Raw genomic sequence first — 17,976 nt, 5'->3', positions numbered from 1 at the left:
ATACACCATACAATAGATAGACAGACAGATAGATAGATAGACCATATATACACTATATGATAGTTAGATAGACAGTATATACAATAGATAGATAGACAGATAGATAGATAGATTTAGATACTCTGCAGAGTACATATATATAGACGGTATACACACCATACAATAGATAGATAGACAGTATATACGATAGATAGATAGATAGATAGACAGTATATACAATAGATAGATAGATTTAGATACTCTGCAGATAGACAATATATACACTGTACAATAGATAGATAGACAGTATATACAATAGATAGACAGACAGACAGATAGATAGATAGATAGATTTAGATACTCTGCAGATAGACAATATATACACCATACAATATATAGATAGATAGATAGATAGATAGATAGATAGATAGACAGTATATACGGTAGATAGATAGATAGATAGATAGATTTAGATACTCTGCAGATAGACAGTATATACACTATATAATAAATAGACAGTATGTACGATAGATAGATAGATACTCTGCAAATAGATAGACAGTATATACACTATATGATTTACAGATAGGTAGATAGACAGATTTAGATATTCTGCAGACAATATATACAGTATACAATAGATAGATAGATAGATAGATAGATATAGATCTATCTATCTAAATACACTATAGATAGATAGATTGCAGATAAACAATATATGCACTATACTGTATATAGATAAATATGTAATAGATAGATCCATTCATATTTAGCCAATACAAGTAGCATGGTGTGCAATGATGTCAGTGCATGCATTGCTGCTTCTATCTATCTATCATCTATCTATCTATCCATCTATCATCCATCTATCTATCTATCTATCTATCTATCTATGTATCTGTCCATGAAGAGGGAGAAAGAATCAGCTGTTTTCTCGACCCCTCCTCTCTCCCCTCATCCCTCACTAATGTTACTATCTTTGACAAGGCTGGCACACGCTTACACTGCACGCCTCACCACATGCACATATGGAGAAAGCAACACACGCACACACACACACTTATTCACACACATACTCACACAGACACACATGCGCACCAAAGGCTAGCCTGAGGACAGCACGCGCTTGAGAGACAACCTCCTGACACACACACACACACACACTTAAGTGCATTCTGTGGACTCAATATACCAACACAGAGGCGAGCCGATCTGCTGGAAACCACAGAGAATTGAAAGACTGGAGCACACCTCCCCCTCCTCTTCCCCCCCAACTCTCTCTCTCTCTCTCTCTCTTTCTCACTCACTCACTCACTCACTCACTCACTCTCTCTCAGTGTCCTCCTCTCTCTGAGCATTACAGCAAGGCATTGCGCAGGATTTAACTCCCCTCCTTCATCTCCCTCTTCTTTATTTTAATCGTTTTTTTTCCCTTCCTCCAATCCATCTCTCCTTCTGTGGCAGCCGTTGCTCTTGGCAGCGGAAGGATATTTTCATTTCCATATTGGAGCGTTACGAGAGCTGCTATTCGCTCATTTCTCCCACAACCGTGTGTGCGTGCGTGTGTGTGTGTGAGAGAGAGTGTGTGTGAGCCTGGGGGGGGGACGCCGAGAAGGACGGCATCTAAAGACGGTGAGTGAAACACTGTTAACCTATAACACACATACACACGCACATATTGCATTTTGCTTGATTATGATTGCATGGTTTGCCGAGGGATGTTTTTTATGAGACCGACTCATACGCCTGTTGTTTTGACTGTAGAGCATGTGATGTCCAGTTTTTTTTTTAATATAGAGACAAAGGAAATGTAAAGATTTGTATGTGATCGCAGGTGATGTGCTGGAATGCTGCTTTTGAGTGTATATAAGCATATGGGAGTGAGATGACATCTACAATATGCAAACCTGTGAACACTTGCATATATATACACGTTAATGGTAGGACTATTCGTGTAATAGCTTTGCATGGCTTTTTGCATTCTGCATATGTGTTGCTTAAGTGAGCGCGCATGTGTGTGTTTTTGCGAGCGCGTCTTTGTTTGTGATTCTGCTCTTAATAATTCATCCCGTGGCCTCCGCGCCTTTGTTTCTAACGTTTCTTCGCTGTTGACTTCGATGGCCTTGTTTTGTGCGTGTGTGCATGAGAAAATGTACCAGAAGGACTGGTTCAGTGATGAATATCCATCTAAAGGGCGTTTCTATTTACTTATGTGCTGCAAGTCACAGTAACAACATACATGCTGTCACACACACGCATAGCTGACCTTGTGCATTCACAGGAAGTTAGTGCGGCGTGGGGTGAGAATGTGTGAAATATGTGCTGAACTGGACGTGGAGAGAGATGCTGCTAAAGTGAGAGACTATTACATCACGCGTGTGTGTGCGGGCTGCATGCTCGGGAGTCAAATGACACATCGCTCAACTAATTATCCTCTCTTCACACACACACACTTGCATATTATCACACTCTCAAACTTGCATGTTCTAGGAAGCGTAGTGCGCGGAAAATGTTCACGTGTTGGGCAACTCCAAAAGGTGTTTGCAGAAAGTCTCACTTGCGCACACACACACATACACACATGCAATATAACCTCTAAATGTCTGCACATTTTTCCACTGTGCCGTTTCGGATGACAGCCTGTTGAATTGGTGTTGCGTTGCGCAAATACACACACACACACGCTCTGATGGATGTGGCAGGTGACAAGGCCGAAGTGTCACAGAAAGGGAGTCTAAGACAGCAGCGGCCATTTTACAGCAAACCGGCCTGGCGTAAACAGAAGCAACTTGTAACCTTGTGCTCGATGATCTGAGACGCACACATTCACAGCATTGCGTTACACAACTGGTATTACATAATGGTACGTCGTTATAATAATAATATTCCCGTCTCTGTCATGTGCTGTAAGCGTTACAGTGTCGTATTACTGTACTGCAGTTAACTAAATCGTGTCTGCAGTGCCAGTTCTACTATGGTTTTGTACCCTGGAGAGCTGTATTACTGTAAGCACCGCTGTATTGCAGATGGCTTTGTACTGGGAGGAAAGTTTTGTTGCTCAGATCTTGCTCTTTCATAGCTCAAGGATATTTCAGTTATGTTTGACTGAGGGATCAAGTTTCTCTTGTGAAATTCTATAGGAGAAATACAAATAGAAACAAATGAGATAATTGTTCACATACTACTTACCCCTTTGACCTATAATTTGTACTTTAAGTACACCCCGATACTTTTTAGTCTAATGTTTCCAAAATTTAACAACATATTTGTTATTTTCTGATCTTGCTTACATGACAGGCAGGTAAACAAATAAAACATTTAATCTTTTTTTGTATGTATTTTACTTTTTTCTATTTTTTTATCATTTAATTAAAGGAGAAGTTCACTTTCAGAACAAAAATCTTCAGATAATTTACTCACCCCCTTGTCATCCAAGATGTTCATGTCTTCCTTTCTTCAGTCGTAAAGAAATTATGTTTTTTGAGGAAAACGTTTCAGGATTTCTCCCCGTATAGTGGACTTCAGTGGTGCCCGTGAGTTTGAACTTACAAAATGCAGCTTCAAAGGGCTCTAAACAATCCCAGCCAAGAAATAAGGGTCTTATCTAGCGAAACGATCAGTTAATTTTTTTTTTTTAATTACAATTTATATACTTTTTAACCTCAAATGCTCATCTAGTGTAGCTCTGCGTGAACTTGGTTCAAGACAGTTAGGGTATTTCGAAAAATTTACATCCTGTTTACTTCTCCAACTTCAAAATTGTCCTGCATCGCTGTTGTACCTTTTTTTTGTAAAGGGTGTTTGATCTACTTTGCACATTCCCTTTGTAAACACTAGGTCGGTACTTCTGCAGCAATGTAGGATAATTTTGAAGTTGGAGGAGAAAATGAGAGTTTTTCGACATACCCTAACTGTCTTCAATCGGAATACACAAAAGTTCACGCAGAGCTAGACAAGGTGAGCATTTGAGGTAAAAAAGTATATAAACTTTAGTTTGTTTTTTTGGTTTCTTTTTTAGAAAATAACCATTTCACTAGATAAGACCCTACTTCCTCAGCTGGGATCATTTAGAGCCCTTTAAAGCTGCATTTAAACTGCATTTTGGACTCGCGGACACCACAGAAGTCCATTATATGGAGAGAAATCCTAAAACGTTTTCCTTAAAAAACATAATTTCTTTACGACCAAAGAAAAAAAAAACATTTATCTTCATCTTGGATGACAAGGGGGTGAGTAAATTATCTGCAAATTTTTGTTCTGGAAGTGAACTTTCCTTTAATTATTTTTATTAGCTCACACATTAGCTCACTGGCTGAATTTGCTTAGAGCTTGGCATTTTAAACAAATCTTACACTGTTCATATCTCTTCCGAAACTTTAGAGGAAACTGTTGTGAGTTTACTGAATACAAAAATGTGAGAAGCAGGAGATGTAAAAGTAAGTCTCCATTTAATCTCATCTGAGAAAAAAAAATAAATATTAACAGTATTAAATAATAAAAGTAACTATTATATAAATATTAAATAATAAAATATTAAAATAAAATAAAAATCATTTTAAATATTCAAGAGCTCACATTTTTTAAATTTAACATAGAGTAGGATAGACTTTTTTTTTCATAGGATAGAATGTAATTGTATTGCCCATATCTGCACAGAACCGGAATATGTTAATTAGTTTAACTGATGATACAGTGGAATATTGAACAGATTGGAGAAGCACAATGTTGCAATATTTGTGTTGAAAGTTAATTGCAAATCAATTAATTTCTAATTCAAAGCGGTCATGAACTGCCTTTAAAATGTTTTTAATTATTTTGTACTGTTCTCTAAGGTCCCCTTATAATGTTGTTTACATCAAAAACATCATAATTTAGATGTAAACAGGATGTTTTTTTGTCCTGTTTTGACTCTCCTTATCTGAACGCTCTGTTTGAATAGACATGACAGAGTGTAGACTTGGAAGTAAATGCCCACTGTTATGATCGGCTAACAGTTGTGTATGTTTGACAGCCTACATCCTTCATAGATGGTTGCTGCTGTTATATAGGGCTAAAAAAGACATAAATGCTCAAAACATATCAACCGGTCTGTAATAACAAAGAAATAGTGACCACGTAATAGTTACTCACACTTGTGTGGTGCAACATTACTGTCAGCTCCAATATAGTCGGCACAGCATCGTCTTTTAGTTTCAGTCTTTCTATAAATCCTGCATCGAATTGTGCTTTGTTTGTAAACAAACTGGTGGTAAAATTAAGTGGACAAAAGACCAAGTTCTTACTGACGCGGTCTGAAACTTCAGTAAAAATAAAGTTCATCCTTTCTTTCCTAATGCTGGATTTAGAAGAAATTGTGTTTTTTCACAACTTGGCACTAAACAACATCTTGTTGTCCTCAGAGCATCTATATTGTTTGATTATTTGTTTGCTGCTTTCATGCATGAATCGGTGGGCGGGGCTAAACAGGCAGTGATGTAGAAGCAGGCATTGATCTTCTTCTGCGGAGGCGGTGTTTACCTACACTATTACGTCATAAAGTGTCACATTCCAAAAACTGTCATTTTGGCAGATTGGCTTTAATATTAGTTGTTTTTATGCTAAGGAAAAAGTTTTGAGTTCTGAAAAGTACAGGATGTTTTTGTAGTACAATGACCTCTTATATGTCAAAATATCAAGGGAATTTTGATTACTTAATTCATGACCTCTCTTAAGATGTTTTCCATTGAGCCTAGACTAGAATACGTTCAGAAGTGTTAAACCTTGAAAACTGAACGCGAGCTGATTTGAAAAATAAGCCGTGACATGATGGTGATCCTGCTGTCACCGATATGTCAAGGTTTATTTGACTTTCACCCCAGCTACTAAAAACACAAACCAGCAGCTCACACGCTCAGTAAGTCATCTATGCTGAGACAGGCAGAAAACAAGCGCTCACCTTCAAAAGTCATATTAAGTACAAAAAAAAATCTATCCTGACTATCCTTCAAAACTCTCTCTGCAGTCTCGTCACTGGCCCCATATCGCTGCCTGCGGAGGCTGGCATCAGGGCCGGCTGATGCCACAGCAGATCTGAGGCAGCTGCAGTCGTAGAAGCGCAGACATGCAACTCAGCACTGCACCTACAGTGGGTCGCAGGAGGAGAGGAAACCCGGACAGCCAAGGTGAGCCCAAAACACACACACATACACACATTCACTCTTCTGTACAGTACAGATTCCATTCATGAAGTTGTAAATGCTTTATGTGAGTATCAGTGATCTAAATCAGTTATTTACATATCACCAGAATGCAAACTGATGCGTTTCAGGAAATTATCAGTTTTGCTAATATGTTTGTGGGAAGAAATGTGGCGCGTGTTGACGTATGTGTGTGTGGGTGAGTAAAGAGTGGTATAGAGGGCGGGAAAAATCACCAGCTGCCCCAACAACAGATGGATTAGGATGGCTTTAGTTAATGTGTGTCTGATTAAAGATCTGCATGAAGCAAAGCAGAGGCAACACAAACACACACGCACACTGTTCTGCTGCAGAAGTACTGCAAGTCAGTACTTACTCCATAGGGCTTTCTTTTTGGAAAGTGTTTTGAAAATCTATCCTAGCCACTCCTTTCAATTTAATGAAAGTGAATAAGGACTGCCGTCAAGCTCCAAAATGACAAAAAAAAAACATAAAGTGATCTTGCACACTCTACAAAGACTTCTGAAGCAGTAAGATAGCTTTGTATAGTTCACTGATTATTCACTGATAATTTTGACATCCACACTAGCTCATTTATGAGAGATCTATGAATGAATCTTTCCTTTCCCTGCTGAAAAATCCAGCATATGCTGGTTAGGTATGTTTTAAAGCATGGCTGCTGGTTTGAGCTGGTTTAAGCTGGTTTGAACGGGATTGAGCAGGAGCTAGTTGCTTAGGATCAGCATATGACCAGCTAAAAACCATCTTAAACCAGCTCATGACGAGCTAAGGACCAGCTTAAACCAGCAACCATGCTTCAAAAAAAAAAAAAACCTACCCAGCATATGCTGTTTTTTTGCAACAGGGTTGAGTCTGATTGTTTCAATTAATACACTGATACAATTTATAAGATGGATCTGAATGATGATAGAGTATGGTGCTTTTGTGTCCTTCTTGTAGCTTTAAAGCAGCAGTCTCCATTAATTTTCAATGAAACAACCAAAAAGAAGCAACCAGCACTCGTCTTAAAGGAATATTTCACCTGAAAATTAAAATTTTGTCAGTAATTACTCACCCTAATGTCGTTCTAAACCAGTAAGACCTTCGTTCATCTTCTGAGCACAAATTAAAATATTTTTGATGAAATCTGAGAGCTTTCTGACTCTGCATAGACAGCAACGCGACTGAAACGTTTTATGCCCCAAAAAGGTAGTTAGGACATTATTAAGTAAAGTTGTTTTTTATTGTTTTCTTTGCGCACAAAAATTCTCGTAGCTTCATAAAATTATGGATGAACCACTGATGTCACATGGACTATTTTAACAATGTCCTTACTACCTTTCTGGGCCTTGAACATTTAAGTTGTGATGCTGTCTATGTAGGGTCAGAAAGATCTTTAGATTTCATCAAAAATATCTTAATCTGTGTTCTATAGATGAACGACAGCCTTATTGGTTTGGAACGACATGAGGGTATTAATAATAAGTAATTAATGACAGAATTTTCATTTTTTGGTAAACCATCCCTCTAAAACGTCCAGATTTCTTCAGTGATTCGCTTTATTTATTCTTGGAACTGGAGTCCTCCTGTTAAAATGAGCCAATTCTAAATACTAAGAAAAGAAGGACGTTTCATAAAATTGTAGTGAAGGCACAGAATAAACGCTCATCCTATTTTAAATTAGGTTCAGACGCTAGGAGATTTCCGTCCTCGCCATTGACATACAGCCTTCTTTGTGGTTTTCTACAGGATTGTTCTGAACACATAGGGAAGATAATAGGGAAAGAACATTGTGTTTCAATAACAGCGGTCATATGCCTGTCCTGATGTGCTGACACACATTTGTCCTCAGCCAAACAGAAGAGATGAAAAAAAGAGAACTTGTGCTGGAAAAAAACCGATATACTGAAAATTGAAGGTTGATTGGCCAAAACAGCAATTCTAGAATCATTCACAACTACATAGTTTATCAGGACGGATTAATTATTGACGTTACACAGAATTGTGCGAGTGTGTATGAGGGAGAGTGTGTGTGTTTGTGATGATTGTATGTGTCTCTGATTACAGAGGGATCAGGGTGTTGAGGCTGGTCAGGATCAGATATCTGAGTGCTGTAACTGCATCTGTCTGCACTCAAACCGCCAAACACTTACACACACACTCAGCAACGAGACAACTGGGAACTCGACGTTTAAAACCGTCATATAGCATGTGATTGTCTCACACACACAGAGAAACATTGCTCCCCACCCTCAGTTGCATAAAAGAGAGAGGTGACGAACAGTTGGCAAATGTTTGTTTTGTCATAACAGAGCAGAGGACGTTCTCTGGTTAACTCTGCGGCACATTATATTACCATCACACATATTCGTTTCAAACGGAAAAACGGATGCCATAGGAGAACATTTTTAGGCTCCACAAATAACTTTTAACTCTCTTGTTTAGAGGTTCTCAAATGGAGAAGTATTAAAATTGTTTATGATATATAAAACCCACAGTGAAATATATTAATGCTACTATAAACTGCATGTTTAAAAACATTTCTAATTATGCATTGTTTTCCCTGCTGACTTTAATCTAATCAGAACAGAGCTCCATGAATCCATCGGTCGGAACACAATTTTAGGTGCAACCCACCAACTGAAACCCAGTGCAGTTGCTTTATAGAAACCTGTTTGATGCATTAAAGAACCCAGAAACCAATACTGATCTTAAGAATTTATGTTACATCAGCCAACAAGCAACCATTAAGCCAACTCAAGGACCCCATTCAGGAAACCACAACGAAATAGCTGAACTGTCGTCATTTATTCACCCTTATGTACGTTCAGTGTAGTTCTTAAATCTAATTTGCACTCAGTTCTCATTCACACTCACATTTAATTGAAATATTGAACGTTTAATGTGAAGCATCATCGACTTTTGTGTGTTTTGTTATTGATTTTCTGTAAATAGCAAGTTAAATTTCAGTCTTTTCCTCAAACATAGCAAGCATATGGTTTTGTAAGACTTTGAATATAGCACAAAAGAAACGTAGACTTATTTTTGGTCATTTGTTGTCATTTTTGGAGCTTGACAGCTCCATTTTCCATTATTCTAAAAGCATTTTGGACTTTCTGCAGTATATCTTTTGTGTACTATGGAGGAAAGAAAGTCATACAGTTTTGAAGCGACACAAAGGCGAGTAAATAATACCATGATTTTCATTTTTTGTGTAAAATCCCATTAAGAGTGCGCCGTACATAAATCAAAAGTGAGTTTAAAAGCACAACCTGAAGGTGCTGCAACAGATAGCAGCTACTTACAGCAACTGCAACAAAATACTGCTCTGTCTAGAGGTCTGTTTTTATGATCATGTAGGCTCCAGTTTAAAATAGTGCGGTAGAAGCAGCAGCTACAGGTTCAGTTCTGTCAAGCACTGGTCCATTTCAGTAAATACTGTACATGTGATTCACATTGGCACAAAATCAACACCCATCATATCTTTCACATCAATCAAAGCAACTTTCAAGAGGAAATGGCTTGTGTCAACTATTTCAGACTTCTGTTTTTTTCTTTTTCACACAGGTCTTCTAGGTGTGCTGAGTGTGTGTGCTACGTTACTGCAGTTATGCGCTGGCTGTCCTTCAGAGTGTGTGTGTAACTCGCTGGAAGCTAACTGCAGTGGGCGGAGTCTAGTATCTGTGCCCGCTCTCGCCTCTCTCCCGGAGGGCACGCATACCCTCTTTCTGGCCAATAACCGCCTCTCCTCCCTCCCCGTCTCTGTCTTCGCCAACCTAAGCACCCTGGAGACACTCGACCTGTCCAATAACTATCTGGACAACCTGCCTTCCAGACTGTTCCGTGAGCTGAGTAACCTGAGCGATTTGAGTTTGCGTAACAACAGCCTGACGATTTTGGATCGCGAGTTATTTCGCGGCCTGACCCAGCTGCGGAGACTGGATCTGTCTCTGAACGGCTTAGCCGCTGTGCCGCTGGGCCTGCTGGATGAGCTGCAAGGGCTGACCTGGCTCTCCTTGGCTGGGAACAGACTTCACGCCCTGGAGAGAGCCACTTTCGAGCCTCTCGTCAACCTTCAGCACCTGGAGCTGGGCATGAACCCCTGGGAGTGTGACTGCAACCTGAGAGACTTCAAACACTGGATGGAGTGGCTGATATATCGAGGTGAGATGTTTTGATTCTCTGCAGGTGTACAAACACATCCTTTAAAGGGTTAGTTCACCCAAAAATGAAAATTGTGTCATTAATTACTCACCTTCATGTCGTTCCAAACCTTCATTTATCTTCGGAAACACAAATTAAGATATTTTTGATGACATCCGAGAGCTTTCTGACCCTGCATAGACAGCAGCGCAACTACCACGTTCAAGGCCCAGAAAGGTAGTGAGGACATTGTTAAAATAAAGCTACGAGAATAACGACTTTGTGTCAAAGCATGTTTCCTTACTACCTTTCTGGTCCTTGACCGTAGTAGTTGCATTGGAGGGTCAGAAAGCTCTCTTATTTAATCAAAAATATCTTAATTTGTGTTCCGAAGATGAACGAATGTCTTATGGGTTTGGAACGACAGGAGGGTGAGTAATTAGTGACAGAATTTTCATTTTTGTGTGAATTATCCCTTTAAGCAATAAGGCACTAGAGTGTGCATTACTAAGATTATACCTAAAGAGGTTTTCTTTGGCACAGTCCAATTGGACTGTCTGAAACGCTTTTAAAATCACTGTCTTCAGTGACATATTGTGCCCAAAAAACAGTGACAACAGAAGTGTGATTATAGTGTTCAATAAATAATTAAAACGATTAATATTTAAAATTTGAATAAACTACTCTTCCATCAACGAATGTAGTTCATTGGGATTTTACAAGAGCTTTGAGAGTGGGCATTTAAACCAATGAGAATTTAGAGAATTATCAATTTTAAAAAAGCTTTATTAAGCTTTTTAACAGATGGTGCTGTAAGCTAATGGTAAGTGCATGTACGCCAGACATATTGTAGGATATGTACCAATTCCCTCCCTAATAATTTCCTGCCTATCTTTTGTCTACCACTGGCAATAAAATGTGGCAAAACCCCAAAAATCATTGTGAAGCGGAGCTTAGAAGCCTCTGCTTCTTATTCTTCATACCTCTCGCTTTCTATTTTTCTCTGTCTGTCTCAATCCTTCTACTCTGAGTCAGAGAAACTCATTTCATTCTATTTCAGAGCAGCTTTAAGAGGGAGGGGGATTTGAAACAGACATGAGAGGCTGAGTCACAAAGCTTTTAGCGTGTGTGAGAAAGAGACTCCAGTCATGGTGGGCTCTGGCTCTCTTGCTCTGTTCCAAACCCTAGTGAGCTGCCTACGGAAGGCAGCATTTTGAGGCTCTCTTGACATGAAGGTAGGTATCTTACTTATGCTACCTTCTGTTTTGAACTAATTCTAAGGAAGCGTTGCATGTTTATTTTCATGGAGATACCACAATGCAACAAATAAGAAAATCCAAGATAGATACATCAAGTGTGAGGTGACTATCCTGTGTTTGTGTGGCATGCGGTGTCGCTGCCTATGTAGAGCACTCCAAATCAGTCAGATTTTTTGACGGTTAACATGCTGCCTTTGAAGGCAGCTGCCTATGTAGGCAGTAGGCAGCGTGGCAGCTCACAAGGTTTGGGAACAGAGCTTCTGTATGCATGTCAAGCTTATTAATTATACACCAGCTACTGCTTTTCCTCTCACACAAACACACACACGCAAATTGAAGAGGGCTGCTGACCCTACTAGCTGTGCGGTGCTATTTTGGAGGGCTTGAAGCAGCCATTTAAATTCATTAGAGGAGACTATTGTTTACCTCAGAGACCTAAAATTTTGATTGTCTTTCTCTATTGCTTTCTGTCGTAGGCGGTTATGTCGACGCCGTCGAGTGTACACTTCCGAAGGACTTAAGGGGTCGTGACATCCGGGGCGTTCCTGTGGAGATGTTCAACTACTGTCTGCAATTGGAGGATGAGAATGGGGGTGGGGCTGGGAGCACAAAGGGTGGATCACCACCTTGTTTTCGAGGGACAGCCACTCCGTCATCTGAAGGTGCGGTGGTGCGTACGGAGGCGGAGCTACCAGACTGTGTGAAGCAGCGTTATCGGCCGGTCAGTGTTCGCAGGGCGATCGGTACAGTAGTGATCGCTGGTGTGGTCTGTGGAATCGTGTGTATTATGATGGTAGCTGCAGCAGCGTATGGCTGCATTTACGCTTCTCTGATGGCAAAATACCAACGAGAGCTAAAGAAGAGGCAGCCGTTGATGGGTGACGCAGAGGCAGAAGCCGACCCGGAGGAGAAACAGATCTCATCAGTTGCATAGGGCAATGGGGGAGAGGGGTCAGAGTTCAGAGGTCAGCCACAAATATAAAGAAGCCTTTACTGGTTGAGCTGCAACATTTGATGATCATTTAGCTGACCAGCGGAGGATTCATCATCCCTGTTTCCTGTCTCTCTGTCCTTCCTGAGACCCTCTCTGACTCTCAGACTTACACTTTACTCAATCTCTAAACTTTGGCCTATGACCTTTGACCTATTTGCCCTAGGACAAGAGGGACCACTCAGCACTTTAGAACTCCCCCACCCTCCTCCAGTGTTGAGAGGATCTCAGCAGAGGAGGTGTGGATGCAACTGTTCACAGTTCTGAACCCTGATGTTTCTAGAGGATCATGTGCTGTCATTAGCATTAGCCTCTGTAGCAGCCTAACCATCAACCCAAACCTCCAAATCATAACCCTAGACCTTTAACCTCTCAAAACTAATCCAAGCCCCCAACTCTAACCCTAACCCTTTAATACTAATCCCAATCCATACCATAACCATCACCTCTAACACTGTCTACACCGGGTCACGCATGCAATTGGCACATCACATCAATAACCAATAACATTCAATATAATCAATGCTGTCTACAGTGGATACATTCTGATGCATTGCACCATAAACTGATGTCCCAATTCCTGATGCACTACATGTGCTTGTTCTACTTCCAACAAAAGGACAAATTGATTTGGAATGTTGACTTTAAAGAGTCCCATGGATGCAGCCTCAAGCCGCTGCAGCATCTTGTGTCAATAGATGTGCTCGGTGTAGACACAGTGTAATCCTTCCAACACTACTATCAAGCCCAACCCTAAACTTTCAGCACTACTCCCAAACCTCAACCCTAAACATACAACACAAATCCCTACCCTTACCATAAACCTCCAACACTAATCTTAACCCCAAACCCTGAACCTCCAACATGAATCCCAATCCTTACCATAAACCTCCATCACTAATCCCAACTCTAACCTTAAACCTACAACTCTAACCTGAACACCCAATCCTAAACCGGTAACACTAATCCCTACATTACCATAAAGCTCCATCACTAATCCAACTCTAAACCTAAAGTCCAAAGTATACTTCATTTTTGTATGCGTACAGTCAAACGCGTAGCGTTTCAAAGTATACTCCATTTGATGTTGTGTGCGAATGCAGGTGGTCAACACATGCACTCTAGAAAGCTTCATACACGTCCAGTGTCTGCTCTATTTTTCCACATAAATTATGACTAATAAATATTTTCTATGAAAGATGTCTCATACCCTCTCACTCACAAGTGCTTGTCAATGTGAGCATCTGTTGTTGTTATAGTCTCCGCTATTTTGTTTTGTTTTCTGCTGTGAAACAATATCCCAGGACAGTGTTGCCACCTTGTGGAACAACTGATTGCTGCACAATAAATTCACAAGTTCACCTACCCTTCCAGTCCTGATGGTTAACAGTAAATGATCTTGGCTTGCTGTCCTCAGTGGAGGCTCTAACCTGAGGCTCAGCTTGAGCTCTGAGTTCAAACCCCCCACTGTGGTACTACCTAGAGCAGGGGTGCCCAAACTCGGTCCTGGAGGGCCGGTGTCCTGCTGAGTTTATCTTCAACTTGCCTCAACACACCTGCCTGGAAATTTCTAGAATGCCTAGAAAGAACTTGATTAGCTGGTTCAGGTATGTCTAATTGGTGTTGGAGATGAACTCTGCAGGACACCAGCCCTCCAGGACCAAGTTTGGGCACCCCTGACCTAGAGGGAGAATAACAGAAATAGGGAAGAAGATGGGGAGGTGGAGGGATGCTGGAGGAACTGATGCTTATATAGGCTTGTGATGATAATTGACAGGACTGAATGCTTAGGCTCCTCTCAAAGCTACATTTGGAACTTAATTTTATTGCACATGTTTGACCTCCATGTACAAAGTATGCAATATCAGGTGGTGCACGTACAGTACGCACATACTATTCTGTTGATGAAATTCACGTCATGCGCACTATGCGCTGCCCCTTGCTTACGCATAAAAAGTGAAGTATACTTTGGGCTTAAGCCTCCAACACTAACATAAACCCTAACCCAAAACCTCCAACATTAATCCCTACCCTTACCTACCAAAAGCCTCCATTACTACTCTGAACGCACAACCATAAACCACCAACGGTAATCTCTACCCTTACCATAAATCTCCATCAATAATTGCAACTCTAACCCTAAACCTCCATCGCTAATCTGAACCCCCAATACTAAACCTGTAACACTAATCCCTACGCTACCATAAAGCTCCATCACTAATCCTAACCCCAACTCTAAACCTAAGCCTCCAACAATAACCCCAACCCAAGACCTCCAACATGACCTCCTACCCTTACCATAAACCTTCATCACAATTCAACTCATAACCTAAACCTTCAACTGCAATCCCAACCCAAACATGACTCCCCAATACTAACCCTAACCCCCAACCTTAATTGTAACCCTTGACCCTACCCCAGTGTGAACTGAACCTCATACCCCCAACATATCATATTTGAAATATTCCCACCTTATTTATCAGCTATAATATATTCTATACAATGTGACGTGACCCCAGATTTATGTTTTTAAGTGTGAGGTTTGTCCTTTGTATTGTGTGACAATAATTTGTGTTGATAACATTGTTTTGTTTGTTTACTGTTTGCTGTTTCTCCATGTTCATCTCTAGAGCTCAGATGTGTTTTTGTAAGACTAGGAGAATCTCCAGCCCTGGTGTCTATCGTGAAGTGTCTTGAAGTATCGTGAAGTGCTAATGTAGAGCAGGCTGAGGACTCTGTTGATGTTAGTGGAGGGTGGCAGATCGTGGCTATTGGAACTGTTAATTACACCATGGTGGCTAAAGAAGCAAAGTGGCCCTACAGGACAGCTGCCCTCTAAACAAAAAGCAGAAAGACAACAGCTGAGAAGGAAATAAACCTTACCTTTATTAAGATAGACTTTTCTGTGCAATATAAATCAATGTCTTTGTTGATCTGTTGTTTAATTCTGGACTAGGATGTCATAGCTGATTTAGTCTGATCTTTTCTCTTGGGCTGGCAATGGAGGAGAATCGATTGCGCCTGTGTGATCAATTTTCTGCTTGTGGACCAATTTGCATAATCCGCTTTTCCTTGAGGGCAGAAGTTGTTTAGACTAAATAATTCAGATAAATTTGACTTGGGCTTTCAAAAGCCCACAGATATTGTCAATATAACATTATCTGCAACAGTCAACCTCAAAAAAGGCTGTCCGAAACTAGCTCCACTCTGTTAACGTAACCCAACATATTCATTTCCTCAGTGTTACTGAACATTTAGAATCGGATTATAATGTTGCTAATAATGTCAGGAGTAACGTCATCATTGGGTGTCTTGCACAATGCTGCCATCTATAGGAAGGATGTGCGGTAGGCACAAGGGTGTGGAGCAAATATCACACCACCTCATCAGGATTTAGGAGATGCTCTTCCGCTGTAACTATAGCAACAATCTTTCCCACACACTATTCATTACCAATGCAAATTACTGGTAAGGTTGCTGGCAAAAAGTTGTAAATCAAAGTACAACTAATTTGTGTGCTACTACCCACACCAGCAGTTAAGCGTCTAGGACTTTGTCTCTGTGTTCAGTGATATCTGCAGCCATATGCTGAGTATATATAAGTACAGATATACATTTATTCAAAAGTATGTTGAATACATGTATATATTTTAATCTGTGTCTTACAAATTATTTATGAACAATAACTTGATTGCAAAAATTGAGTATACTTTTCCCTGTGTTTCCTGTGCAAACTCCTTTTTTGTCAGAGAATTCAGAGAAAACTCATGAATTATTAATAAGAGGAGTTTTGTCTAATGGTTGCGGTCTCTCCTGCCATTACTGTTCATTTAGCTCTTATTTTATACAGCATGTGTCAAAGGCCTGTACTCTGCACGGGGCTCTACACGTACCCTGTATCCTCTGTTATGAGAAGAGAAAAAAAAAAAGACAAAAGCACTTTTGCCACTGATGGACTAATACTTTCCTGTCAAATTGCACTTATTGCGAATATTCTCAAAAGTGAGCACATGCTTGTTTATTGACGATGTCAACAACGCGCTTTATCTGAATATAAGCCGACAGAGCGGTCGTGATGTAACGTGAATGAATATGAAGGGCGGTTTATAAATGAGCAATGACTCAGCTGGGGTGTGTTTACTCTCTGTCCTGGCCTTGCATATAAGAGCAGGGACACCACACACACTTCACTACGCACCCTCGCTAAATAAAGGCTTTGTAAATCCCAGTTGATGGATGAGAGGAAAGGATTTGCCCATTTGACTGAGCTGAAAGCATCTTCGAGATCTTTATGAAGTTCTGGTTTAATATCTTATAGCTTATCGATGTGACCCTTTCTTCACTTGACCTTTTTTCTAAGACTGATATGAGATCCTTCTTTATATTTTCGCTTGATAAAAATCAGTTTGAAATATGATTTGTGAGCTGTGATATAATTCTGTGTTAAAAATGAATAAAGAATGTATTTCCGTAAACGCTGACGTGTAAGATTCTACAAGCACTCACACAGTAAAATAATAAAGTATGCTTCAGTTTCACACAAAATGGAAATTCAAAATTTGAAATGGATGGATAAACCAAGGGGTCAAGTGTTGGTTGGTTAGCATAGTCCAGTTAGCCCTTGCTGGTAGATATACACCATTATGGTGGCTTAAAGGGTTCGTTCACCCAATCGTCATTAATTACTCAACCTCATGTTGTTCCAATCCCGTAAGACCTTCGTTCATCTTCAGAACACAAATTAAGATATTTTTGATGAAATCCGAGAGCTTTCTGACTCTCCATAGACAGCAAAGCAACTGACATGTTCAAGGCCCAAAAAGGTAGTAAGGACATTGATAAAATAGTCCATTTGCTGTGGTACTCACATGAACGAAGAGAAGAAATTGTTGAACAAAGTCATTATTTTTGTTTTCTTTGTGCACAAAAAGTATTCTCATCGCTTCATAAAATTAAGGTTGAACTACTGATGTCACATGGACTATTTTGACGATGTCCTTACTACCTTTCTGGGCTTTGAAGGTGTCAGTTGCATTGCTGTCTATGCATATTAAGCTGTTGGATTTCATCAAAATATCTTAATTTGTGTTTGAAGATAAATGAAGGTCTTACAGATCTAAATGACATAAAGGTGAGTAATTAAGACAGAATTTTAATTTTAGGGTGAACTATTCCTTTAAAAAGCATGACTTCCACTAACTTTTTGTTTTTTTCCTTTCATAAATGCATTAAAGCCAAAATGAATTTTTGTCATTAATCACTTAACCCCATGTCGTTCCAAACCCGTAAAAGCTTCGTTCATCTTCGGAACACAATTTAAGATATTTTGGATGAAAACCAGGAGGTTTGTGACTGTCCCATTGACTGTCAAGTAAATACCACTGTTGAGGCCTAGAAAAATATGAAAGACATCATCAAAATAGTCCAT

At 39.9% G+C, this 17,976-nt stretch overlaps 2 protein-coding genes across 7 annotated transcripts in view; one reads left to right on the top strand and one right to left on the bottom strand.

Moving 5' to 3' along the window:
- The window catches only part of cacna2d4a (calcium channel, voltage-dependent, alpha 2/delta subunit 4a), a 46,697-nt gene that overhangs the window by 14,515 nt on the left and 14,206 nt on the right, over positions 1–17,976 (bottom strand). The window lies entirely within an intron of this gene.
- On the top strand, positions 1,018–17,023 carry lrtm2a (leucine-rich repeats and transmembrane domains 2a). Of its 2 annotated transcripts, XM_051107835.1 has the most exons (5): positions 1,018–1,611; positions 1,814–1,919; positions 5,981–6,140; positions 9,723–10,319; positions 12,034–17,023. In XM_051107835.1, exons 3-5 carry the CDS (start codon positions 6,080–6,082, stop codon positions 12,489–12,491), a joined length of 1,116 nt encoding a protein of 371 aa, XP_050963792.1. In that variant the 5' UTR covers positions 1,018–1,611; positions 1,814–1,919; positions 5,981–6,079; the 3' UTR covers positions 12,492–17,023. The 2 variants fall into 2 exon arrangements, with proteins under 2 accessions (XP_050963792.1, XP_050963791.1); XM_051107834.1 differs by lacking the exon at positions 1,814–1,919 and having other exon boundaries at positions 1,019–1,611.

Source organism: Labeo rohita, chromosome 4, assembly GCF_022985175.1.
Source record: "Labeo rohita strain BAU-BD-2019 chromosome 4, IGBB_LRoh.1.0, whole genome shotgun sequence".
Lineage (NCBI taxonomy): Eukaryota > Metazoa > Chordata > Actinopteri > Cypriniformes > Cyprinidae > Labeo > Labeo rohita.
The sequence above is the reverse complement of the archived record's forward strand: the minus strand, read 5'-3'. Positions and strand labels throughout refer to the sequence as shown.